The sequence below is a fragment of the Diabrotica virgifera genome, chromosome 8 (genome assembly GCF_917563875.1).
Source record: "Diabrotica virgifera virgifera chromosome 8, PGI_DIABVI_V3a".
NCBI classification, from domain to species: Eukaryota; Metazoa; Arthropoda; class Insecta; order Coleoptera; family Chrysomelidae; genus Diabrotica; species Diabrotica virgifera.
This window is the reverse complement of record NC_065450.1, coordinates 137564822-137577771: the sequence shown is the minus strand read 5'-3', so window position 1 is coordinate 137577771 and position 12950 is coordinate 137564822. Positions and strand designations below refer to the sequence as shown.

The 12950-nt window shown below is 32.2% G+C and overlaps 1 protein-coding gene across 3 annotated transcripts in view; it reads left to right on the top strand.

The window, feature by feature from the left end:
• The window catches only part of LOC126890769 (uncharacterized), a 75322-nt gene that overhangs the window by 22057 nt on the left and 40315 nt on the right, over window positions 1-12950 (top strand). For all 3 annotated transcript variants that reach the window (XM_050659954.1, XM_050659953.1, XM_050659955.1), the window contains exon 2: window positions 2172-2450. In XM_050659954.1, coding sequence (XP_050515911.1) covers window positions 2196-2450 — 255 coding nt within the window. In that variant the 5' untranslated portion in view covers window positions 2172-2195. The remainder of the gene's footprint in view (window positions 1-2171; window positions 2451-12950) is intronic.

Below are 12950 nucleotides of genomic sequence, written 5' to 3'. Positions count from 1 at the left end.
AAAATATGTTCAAACCATCAAAATATGTTAAAAAACCGAAAATATTCTAAATATGTAAAATTAAATTAGTGTCAAACGCCTTTAATTATCATAATTCGTCCACATCCTGAAGCGTTTGATTGTATCTTTGATGGTTATCGATATGCAAAAAACATATAATCCGATCTTTACTGATGAATAATTACTTACCTAAAATTTTAGTTGAAAATAAAAGACTTTGTTGGAAAAACCCGGATTTTCTGAAGAAAATTTTTATTAAATCAAATCGAGAAAAAACATCTCTATGTAAAAAAAGTACGGTGAATTTTTGTTTGGGTGTCTTTGGTGTAAAGTTAAAATCTTCGGAGTTACAGGGCAATAATTGAAAAAACACGATTGTGGAGCGCAAATTTGTATCACTTGTATAAAAAAATAGCACACTATCTGCGGACTTTGCTTACCTACATTATTAATACATACAATTATAAGATGTGATTCCAGCCATAAAATTGCTGGTAAATAACTTTTCCCAAAAATTTAGTCCAGAAAGCCACTGCGCATCCGCTAGGAAAAATATTCCGATTTGGATTTTTTGCACAATCTTACTCAAAAAGGACCCATTTTAACAAATTTGCATGTTGACAGAACCAAAAGTGGATCACAAATTTTTTAAACGTTTTTTTTTGTTTTTTTATAAAATTATTTTTTTTTTCATCGAACAAAGTTTTTTTAGGTTTTTTGGATCATTCCAAACAGAAAAGGTCTTTAATGACTTTTCTCTAAAGTGGATAGTTTGTGACATATAAGCGATTAAAAATTATTGAAAAATTGCAAAATCGGTCATTTTTAACCTTCAAAAACTATGTGATAAACTTAAAATTTGAATGTTGCCAAGGTAGGTAGATATTTTTTAAACATCGATTGATGAAATCCCGAAAAGTTTTTCGCAATAAAGTATTCAAAACTCCTTTGTTTTTTAATTTCTAATCACGCGTGCGCGACACTATTTTCCACCATGCGTATTGTATACAGTATGGTGCAAATGAAAGGAATAAATTCGTTATTTCGTAAACCGGCGAATTTAAGGAAAAACCCGAAACGGGTCGATTTTTATTTTTAAAGTTGTGATATTGTGGCACATATGGTATACTAGTGACGTCATCCGTCTGGTCGTGATGACGTAATCGATGAGTTTTTTAAATGAGAATAGGGGTCGTGTGGTAGCTCATTTGAAAGACTCTTTAATTCTTTATTCAGTAATGTAGAGATTTAAATAATTATTTATACAGGGTGTCCAAAAAAACTTTACTAAATTAAATTATTTGACAAAACAAGAAGTAGAAGGACACCCTGTATAAATAATTATATAAATGTTTATATTACTGAATAGAGAATTTCAAATGAGCAGGACCTTTCAAATGAGCTAGCACACTAACCCTATTCTCATTAAAAAAAATAATCGATTACGTCATCACGACCAGATGGATGACGTCACTAGTATATTATATATGCCACAATATCATAACTTAAAAATAATAATCGACCTGTTTCGGGATTTTTCCTTAAAGTCGCCGGTTTTGCGAAATAACGAATTTATTCCTTTCATTTGCACCATACTGTCGCGTCGCGGTGGGTGGAAAATAGTGTCGCGCACGCTTGAATAGCAATTAAAAAACAAAGGTGTTTTGAATATTGTATTGCAAAAAACTCTTCGGAATTTCATCAATTGATATTTAAAGAATGTCTACCTACCTTGGCAACATTCAATTTTTTAGTTTTTCACATTGTTTTTGAGGGTTAAAAAGGCCAATTTCGCAATTTTTCAATTTTTAATCGCTTATATGTCAAAAACTATCAACTTTAGAGAAATGTCACTACAGACCTTTTCTGTTTGGAATGATCCAAAAAACCTAAAAAAACTTTGTTCCATCAAAAAAAAATACTTTTAGGAAAAAAACAAAAAAAAAAACGTTTAAAAAATTTTTTACCCACTTTTGGTCCTGGCAACATGCAAATTTGTTAAAAGGGGTCCTTTTTAAGTAAGATTGTGGAAAAAATCCGAATCAGAATATTTTTCCTAGCGGATGGGCAGTGGCTTTCTGGACTAATTGCCTATTTCCTCAAACCAGAACAACATTTTGCAGATATCGTTATCTATCCAACTATTTAACTTTTTAATTATTATATTTTAGGGTTAAACTCAATCTGTAAATGCGATGTTTCCTTTTGGATATGTATTGGTTACTATAATAATTATTCTTGGAGCAGTTTTAATAAAACATGGTACCAAAGAACAACCAAAAAAGATTTTTAACGTGTATGCCCAGAAAGGAAAATGGTATTATCTTAAATATATCATAATAAGTTTAGTGATATTTATAAGAAGAATAAAATACTATGTATATGGCAAAGACAACGTTGAAAAGATACATAATATGGAGAAGCTTCAGATGTTATCCAGCCATAATCTTGTAAGTATTTACCGAAATTAGTGAAACTCATGATACTCTACTAAATGCTTTTAGAAGAGGCCTGTTATTTGTTTAATGTCCGACTGGTCTATTATCTGACAAATAATGACATTATTTCGAAGTCTATAAAGTACGATATAACGTCCAACGGCGTATTATTGAAAAATAACGCCCTAGGGCCTATTAAAAATTTAAATAAGTTAAATACTGTCAAGTTGACAAATAAAACTCTAATAAAACTATGGTTACCACAATTACGTTACGACTATTTCTAAAACTAATTAATTTAAAATTCATTCAAATTTTTTGCATATAAAGAATAATTTAGTCGGACATTAAACGTTGAAGGCACCACGGGTATTATAATAATAACGCTTTCGGTCAACGTATATACCTTGGGCCTAAGGCCCTCGGTCTATACACCATTGACTTTAAGCGTTATTATCCTTATAATACCCTTGGTACCTTAATAACTATAATACTAACTGTTTCGTTGCAACACCTTATCTTTTTAGAAAATTCCAGAGGCCCTCAGAGCAACAGTTTCCTAAACCACAAATTGATCATTTTTAGATTAATATATCCATAAAAGTAGCAACATTAATTCTTCAGATTAACACGGGCCTACACAACCCACCTCTATACAGGGTGGGGTATTAGTGTGACAAAGTCAAAGTACTCGTTTGTCGTAAGCGATACGAAAAAAGAAATTATTGAGGTAAAAGTTGGGACAAGGATAGGACCATAATCTAAAAATATTTTTAACCCTGGAATGCTACTTGGGGTACACCTGTACCCCAAATGTGTTTAAAAGTTACACCAATCTGCAGGAGTGGGGGCTGCGGTCATGAGAAACTCAGTAGTTTCATCTTTCGTGACGGCAGTTTAGATGTAGTATTGATAACGCACTGCGCATTTTTAGTTCTTGAGATCCTTGAGGTCAGGGGCATACGTATACCCCAGTGTATCAGAATTATATATTTTTTTGTTCTGACATGTAAGTTCAATTTTTTGCTAAACAATTGAAATTATAATCATTATAATCTCGTACATCATGTTAACCTTCGGATAACCAAGGGGGGTAAATTTGTACCTCAGCGTATGTTTTTTTTTTAATAAATACAAAAGTATTTTTAATTTTTAACTCATTATTTTTTATTCATTATTAGTTGGCCATTATGCCTTTTTTACAATCTGCTCAACATTGTGGGATATAACTCGATGATCCTTTTACGTGGTTTTAATGCACCAGAAAAGGAAATTCTTGTCAACAGAAGAGCTTACCTAAAAAAAACTGGCACTTGATTTAGTAAAACCTCAAATGGAAAGTCGTTTGGAATGTTCGACTTTGAGGCGTGAACTTTTTGCGGTTGCTACTACAGGCAGATGCACATTTTGTCCCAGAAGCGAAGATCGGAAATCCAGAGTTAGCTGTGCCCTATGCAAAAAATCATTTGTTTGCAGCATCAAAAAAAATATGCCTAACTTGTGGATAATAATATAATAAAACATTTTTGTATACAAAATAGACTCTTAACATGTAATGTTAACGATTGTTCTTAAATATACATATATAAATATTTTTAGGTCGATTTTATTTGGGGTAGCACTGTACCCTTGTGTAGCAGATTGAGTTTAGAAAATAAGTGTAGCAATCCAGGGTTAAATAAACAGACCCACCCTTATTAACAGGGTGACACAAAATTATGTATTTTTTTAATAGAACACCCTGTTTATTTTTACATTTTTGGATTCTCCTCTATGTCTCCTTTCTTTAGATATAGGGATTTGTACTATTATGCGAGGTAGTTTAAAAGGTAATTACGTTTTTTTGTTAATTTCCTAGCAGCATTCACGCCCTGTAGAATTGTATTCATTTGACATCAAAATTTCTATTTATATTCAAACCATTGTCAATATATTCTACTGTTGTCAAAAACTTATAGCGAAATGTTTAATTTTAATATACAGGGTCGGTCAAAACTCGGAAAGATATTTTCCGAGTCTTCTTAAATGTAACACCCTATATTGCTCTAATTTTTGAGTTATTTGTGATTCTTGAATCCAAACATTAATTGCAACAAAAATTACGTGAAATTTTATTAGGTGGCCGTGAATATATTAAATCAAAACACATTTTTCGGAAAAAATACAGATGAATCTAGACTAAACCTTAATAAACAAAAGCAAGTAAAATCCTTTATAAAAGGTATATAATACTTATTGAAATTCCCTAGAAGGGAAATAATATATTAAACAAATATACTTTTTATAAAGAATTTTACTTGTTTTTGTAATATATGGTATAAAGCCAACTACAGGAAAATTTTTCCTCGTGGAGATCCTTAATTTATTAATATTGGATGAGATATCCAACTACCTACGTAGTTAAGATTGTTGATGCGTAAAATATTAATAAAAACATACAAAATTCTAACTAGTTAGCTATGACATTAAAATTGATTAAACATTTGACATTATACTATCTTTTTTATAGTTCCAGTTGCTTTGTTAAGATTACTAATATGAATTTTTCTAATGAGAAACTGATTAAAATGATTTTTGTCCTAGGAGAGTATAACAAAAATGTGCTACTATCAATAAAAAATTTTATCAGCAATTCCCTGATAAACGAGAACTAAGAAAAGAAACTGTTGAAAGTATACTAAAACGGTTTCAATAGACTATACACTTAGATTACATATAAGAACGGTAGTCTTAATATGCAGATCCTCAGTGACACTAAGAATAATTACACAATTCATTTTATTCAGTTACAATAGTTTTTATTCGATCGGTTTTCTTGTAATTTAAGTATCCAGTCCGTTTAAATCGTTCTACTATATTTTCAAAAGTTTTTCTTCTTGGTTGTCGTTTATTAGTTAATTGCTAATGAAAAATAATTCTTATTGCAAATCAGCAATTCTTATAGCACAAAAATAATTTTAATCAATCACTCATTAGAAAAATTCATATTAGTAATGGCAGCAAAGCAACTGGAACTATAAAAATAGTATAATGTCAAATGGTTTAGCAAAATTGTCATAGCCGACTAGGTGGAATATTGTATGTTTTTATTAATATTTTACGCACTAACAATGTTAACTGCGTATAGTGTAGGAAACAGAGGTTGGACCTCGCAAAATGGACACAAGTCCGGTTTTATTTTTTTTTCTGGTATATCAAGGGGTGCTTATTATGAGACTAACTTTTTCTTAAAAAATTTCGCCCGTGAACCCCCCTTTTCGAGTCTAGGACGTTTCATCGCCGCCGTTTCGATGCCGCCAGTTCATCGCCGGACGATTCATCGCCGGCCGATTCATCGCCGGCCCATTCATCGCCGGCCGATTCATCGCCGGCCCATTCATCGCCGGCCGATTCATCGCCAGTCAGATAATCGCTATCTGATATATTTCCGAATTTTCGACAGTTACATTTATTATTTATTATTAGTATTATTTAGGAATTCTAGGAAATGACCATTTCCGTTGCGATACTTAATCTTTTAATAAACTTTTAAACTTTTATAATATTAAAAATAGGATAAATTTCTTCAAGAGAAACTGTTTCTTAAATTCGAAAAGAACCCAAAATTTCTTTACAAAAATTTAGGGGAAGTAGAACAGTAAGTAAATAATAATATTTTTATCTTTTTAATTGGCAAAAGTTTTGAACTGAATTTAACTTTGTGTCGTGTCATCTCCCATAATACAAAATCAACTGACTAACTGGCGATGAAACGGACGGCGATGAAATGGACTGGCGATGAACCAGCGGCATCGAAACGGCGGCGATGAACCGGCGGCGATTAAACGTCCCATTCCGCCCCTTTTCATCCATTTAATGGGGGTAATTTGTGGTTTTTGCGAAACGTAGTCCTTCCTGTACGTTTTGCAAAAAAACTATTTAATAGTTAAATAACGAGGATACTTTCTACTATTTATTTTACGACAGCATATGTCTTTGATAAGTTTTTAAAAAAGATGTTTTAAAAAAAATCCCTAACTGTAATGAAAACTAAGAAGAAACCCTGCGAAAATAAATCACAAATAAGTGGCAGGTTTTTTGGTATAGGTTTCATTTAAGGGCAATTGCCCATTTTTTAATTACAGGGTGTTACATTTTAAAAAACCCCTTTTTATACCATATGTATTAAATTATGATGATTATCCATGTACTGGTGTTATTTACAAATTTTTATAATGCACCCCCATTTTTTTCCGGGGCAACCTCTAAAAAAAGAGAATTAATAAAGAAAGTGATTTTCTTGGAATCCTTCTTTAACAATAGTAGACTTTATTAGAAATCGTTTAAATATAAATAGAAATTTTGATGTCAAATCACTACAATTCTACAGGGTGTGAATATTGCTACGAAATTAACAAAAAAACGTAATTATCTTTTAAACTACCTGGTATAATGGTACAAAATCTTATATTCTAAGAAAATAGACCTCGAGGGAAATCGAAAAATCTAAAAATATACAGGGTGTTCCATTAAAAAAAAAGTTTGTCACCCTGTCAATACGGGTAATCCTGTATATTTAAAAATATTTTTAAATTATGGTAATATTCGTGCCCTAACTTATCTAAATAACTTTTTGAAGTTATACTTCTTTACTATCGAGAGTGAAATTTTATAATGCCGGGCGCATGCGCACACAGACAGTATGTATTTCGTTGCTAATCTTTTAAGATATGTATGTATCAGCGCTGTCAGCGCAAATAAGTCATATTATATCATATAAATGGATATATTAATGTTCTTAGTAAATGTATTATTTATTATAATTTTTGTGTCTTTGGATTTGTCTTCCTCGAGAATAAGATGTTTTATAATAATAGTAAGTATATTTAAAGTATTTTTGTATACTTCACTTGGTCTATTAAATTTGTCAGTATGTATGAGAAATCTTGTAACCTGTCAAAGCAAAAGGAATATAGCTCAGTGGCAGAGCGTGTGACCGGAGATCAAGAGGTGCCGGGTTCAAATCCCGGACGATTCATATTCATTTTTTTTTATATTTTTGGTATCGTTTTAATAAAAAAAGAATGTGTGTGTACTTCGGACGCACGTAAGAAGTTATACTTCTATTATAATATAATTTCAACGAAATAAATATACCTACTTAACAGTTACAATACAAAAAATTAACAATAATTATCAAAATTTAACCAAAACTTAACAATGCCAAATATTAAAAAAAAACGAAAAAAGTATGAATCGTCCGGGAATTGAACCCGCAACCTCGCGAATTCTCAATCTCTGGTCCAATGCTCTACCAACAAGACCATCAAGGCACATACTATTAACGTGTCAGACATAGATATTTACACATCACGGTGACAAGTGAAATATAAAAATAGATGTTTTATTATTTTACGCCCAAGGAAGACAAATCCAAAGACACAAAATTATAATAAAAAACCTTTTAAACCACATTTTCCAAATTGCGCAAGTTGTATTATTCATATTAATGTTAATAAATGAAATATAAATATTTTGACGTTTCACAATTTAATTTGACAATATCATAACAAAATTTGATCTACTATTTATAAAACACTTACCAGTGTAAGATTCTTTAGCTTTGAATAAGCGAGATCGTAGATCGTCCCGGTTGATTGTTGTTATCCACAGTTCTCTACGCCTTCGAGCTAATAGGTTTTTTATCAGTAATTTTGCGGCACTCATACTAGTCACAGTTTGATGGGCTTTCACATTGACACGCAACAATCATCTCTTCTATGTTAATAAGTCCAAAAATATAATATGAAAACTATTTAAAAAGCAGTATAACCATTAACTAACTTTTTTTTGTTGTTTCTCTTCCTACAAATTTTAAAACGCAACAACCATACACCATACATAACCAAACCACAGTCCCACAGCTGTGATACAGCTGCCATATTGGATAATTTTTGTCATGTCATTTGAACATCCAATCAGAACAAAGTTGTAATGCGACTGCGACGGGATCAAAGGTTTTAATCCTATTAAAATTCACCCTCATATGCGCGTAAAGAAGTATAACTTCAAAAAATTTAAAAGTGGTAGGTAAAGAAAGTTATTTTAATATTTAAATAAAATACAAATAACCTGTTAAGTATAATAATTTCGTCGAAATCATAATCATAGAAGTATAACTTCTTACATGCGTACAAAGTACACACACATTCTTTTTTTTTTGTATCTCTTACGACAAACTAGTAATTGGACTTTGTCACATTAATGCCCCACCCGGTATTTGGCTAGATCGCGCTACATGATTTGTAGCGCCATCCCATAAACATAATGAAAATATGAATGAAAAGGTTGCATTTATCTCAAAACTCCGTTTTTGGACTTAGGCCACTGTTGCTCTGATTTTATTTATTTAATTTTATTTAATTTTATGAACAGCATAATTCATGTCAAGGATATCAATTTGTTAAACCGACATCAATGTATTATTACCGATGTCCACCCAAACCCGGAAAAATACCTACAGTAGAACTCCAATTATCCGGATTAATTGGGACCGGACCCGATCCGGATAATCAAAAATCCGGATAATTGGATTTTTCTCGAAAAATGCCTTTTCCGGGAAAGAAACGTAATTACAGCAAAACACAATGGAGAACATATCGTCGCCTCAAAGCAACAGTAGAATATGTAAAAAAAATGACTTTTGGGATAACCATTTCAAATGATTGTAAATAAACCCTTCTGTTGAGTGTAACACTAAGATAAATAAAAAGTGGAATACTTTTTTCACAATATTACATATCCTTGTGTAGCTTAATTTTTTTTAACTGATATGCTATAATGTAACACTAAGGGCCGGTATTTCAATAGCTACTTAAGCTTTTGCTTAGCTAAGTCTATGTCAAAAGTTAAGGAGAAGCTTAAGCTGGGTGCCGTATTTCCATCACTTCCTTAACTAAACTGATGCTCAACTGTAAAGTTAATTGGTTTGGTACCTCTGAATACGTCAAAATGCCAGAACTAACTGTTCTGAGGTAAAATCGGAAATAACATATCAAAGGTTTCCTGGTCACTAAAGTGCTAAGACAGTGTTTCCCAAACTTATCTAAAGCGCGACCCCTTTTTGTTAAAAAATTGTTCACGACCCCCTACTCATCACCCAAACCAAAATAGCGACAAAAATAGCGTGCCTAATTTACAACTGATGGTTTCTCAAATTTTATTTTACTTTACTGTTTAAATTCAAACTAAATACATTTAAAAAATTCAACAATTATTTTAATAATTGCGATCTGTCCCACTAGTACACTAGTAGTACTTCTGCCAGACTAGCATTTACAATAAAAATAAATAATAAAAAGTCGACTGCACATTGTACACCGCGACATCTTTGTGTCTACATCGCAATACTTTTCCATGCTATTCGCGAAGGCTCTACTCCTTACTTCGCTACAAGATGGCACTCTGGAACGTTCTCGTAGCCTCGTTTTGGCTTTATATAAGCGGCGATGTGCAATGAGACCTCAGTTCGAAACAGCACGTTGTGGCGAATGCAGCGGTATTAAGTAATGAGTAAATATTTTGCGACTTACGTATTCCCGTTTACGTATTTACGTCTACGATAAATTACAAATTATAGATAAGTTTTTAAAAAGAAGTGCAGAACCATCTACGTCTGAAAGTGGCAGTAATAAAAAGAAAAACAGACTTTACAGTGATGAATATCTTAAATATGGTGTTACCATTATTTCCAATAAACCACAATGTGTTATTTGTGGAGAAGTATTGTCAAACGAAAGCATGAAGCCATCAAAGTTACTTCGACATTTAAATAGCAAACATCCAGATAAAAAAGACAAACCCGTAGAATTCTTTGAAAGAAAGCTGAACGTCCTTCACAAACAGCAAGATACTTTTCAATTGGCAACCACTACTAACGAAAAAGCATTATTAGCAAGTTATAAAGTTGCTTATCGCGTTGCCAAAACTAGTAATCCGCACACAATTGCTGAAAATCTGATTTTTCCAGCAGCTGTTGAAATGGTACATATAATGATTGGTGAAAAAGAGTCTGCAAAGTTAAAAACAATACCTCTGTCAAATAATACTATCCAAAGAAGAATTAGTGATATGGCAGAAGATATTCAAGCGCAAGTTGTGGAAAATCTTAATAAATGCACGTACTTCTCTCTTCAAATGGACGAATCCACGGATATATCTAACTGTGCCCAATTTATTACGTTTGTAAGATATGATACAAATAATGGCATTCAAGAAGATATTTTATTTTGTTCCCCATTGGAGACCAATACCACTGGAAAATGTTTATTCGACAGTTTTTTGAAACGCACAAGTAAATATGTTATTGACTGGGGAAAATGTATTGCTATATGCACAGATGGCGCTAAAGCTATGACAGGACATCAATCTGGTCTTGTCGTCAGATTACAAGAAATAATGCCACATGAAGACATTGTTTTTTACATCGAGAATCGAGAAGCTCTGGCGTCAAAAGCTTTACCTCCTGAAATGGACTGTGTTATGAAATCCATCATTAAAGTTGTAAATTCCATTAAAGGAAAAGCTTTATAGACCCGTATTTTTCGAAAAATCTGCGAACACATGGGTGCTATATTTCAAAAATTTTTTTATCACACCGAAGTAAGGTGGCTTTCAAGGGGCAACGTCTTAAAAAGAGTATTTGACTTAAGAGCAGAGCTTTTAATGTATTTTAAAGATGAGAAGTCCCCATATGAAAATCAATTTTCCGATCCTATTTGGCTTTTGAAACTAGGTTTCCTTGCTGATATATTCGAACAATTAAATATTTTGAACAGTAATTTGCAAGGTCGCGACATTAATATAATTACAGCCACAGATAAAATTAAGGGGTTTATAAGAAAAATAGATTTATGGTCAACTTCACTTGGCAAAAAGCAGCTCGATTCATTCCAGTGCGTTCAGGAAATTATAGAAAATGTATGTTACAGTGCTAAAAATTTTGAACAAGTTTATGCAGGCATGCAAGTTACTTTGCTTAATTTAAAACAACAGCTCTGTGATTATTTCCCCGAAGAAATTCAAAACAGTTACGACAGTTGCAGATGGATACTGAATCCGTTTTTAGCCGATTCCTTTCAACATGCTGAAATACCAATAAACATGAAAGAACAACTTATTGAAATATCAAGTGATGGAATGTTGAATCTCCAATTTTTTTCCCAGAACCCGGACGAATTTTGGACCAAAAATATGCAGGAATACCCTCAGTTGGCGAATGAAGCTGTAAAATGTTTGGTTCCATTTGTAACATCATATTTATGTGAGTTAAGTTTCTCGTCTATGACTGCCATTAAAACAAAAGTGAGAAATCGTCTCGTACTTGAAAACGATATAATTGTGTGTGTCTCAAATAAACAGCCTAGATTTGAAAGACTAGTTTCAAAAAAACAGGCGCATGGGTCTCATTAACATTGTAATATTTGACTTTATTTTTTTCTTTTACTTAAGGACTTTTAATATTTAGTTTTATGTTTCGTTTTATAATTAATTGTTAATTTTTATTTACGGCTTTATTAAAATAAAAATACATGATTTAACAAAGTAGTGTTTTTGTCTTATTTTGGAAATTTCCGGCGACCCCCCTAGTACCTCATTGCGACCCACCAGGGGGTCGCGACCCACACTTTGGGAAACACTGTGCTAAGACAAAGATGCTGTGTATCGCCAGAATTATTCAATATATATCCGTTGATTGATAAATATAGAGGGGTATTTATCAATCAACGATTGAACGATTGAACTTTGAACGATCTATGAAGCCCATATGTGGAAGGGAATATCCAATGGAAGAAGTGCAATGGAACTGGAATACTGATAAGAGATACGGTACTCTACACGCTGCACTATGCAGATGACTTAATTTTAATTGCACAATGCACAGCACAAGGAAGTTCTTGAATATATGGTAAGGAAACTAATAGAGAAAAATAGAAAACGGGATCTGGAACTGAATATCGAAAAAACGGTACCCCGTCAAAATAGTTCCGACAAAAATGCTGCGACAAAATAGCCCCGACATAATATCCCGCGCACAAAATAGCTCCGACAAAATAGCTTGCAGACAAAATAGCCACGGAATAATAGCCCGCCGACAAAATAGCCCCGACAAAATAGCCCTGACAAAAAAGTTCCCTTCAGAATTCATCATGAAATAATGCCTTAAAAATATATTTTTTCGGAAATGGTAATTATTATCTATTCAGGTGTTTATCTTAACCACATTAAAAAAAATAGTATTTTCAGAGAACTCGAGTCCTGTCTTCCCTGCCTCTTGGAAGTTTGAACATTTAAGATAAGCGAAAATCAATGTTTATTTATTATTTATGATATAAACATTTTTTTTTGTTTTCGGGCAACAGTAAAATGCATTTTAAATTAAATAAATTAAATACATTCTTCCTTTTTGTCAAGTAATTTAAATTAAAAAAAAGTTTTTGGACATCTTGTATAAATAATTATGTAATTGTTTAT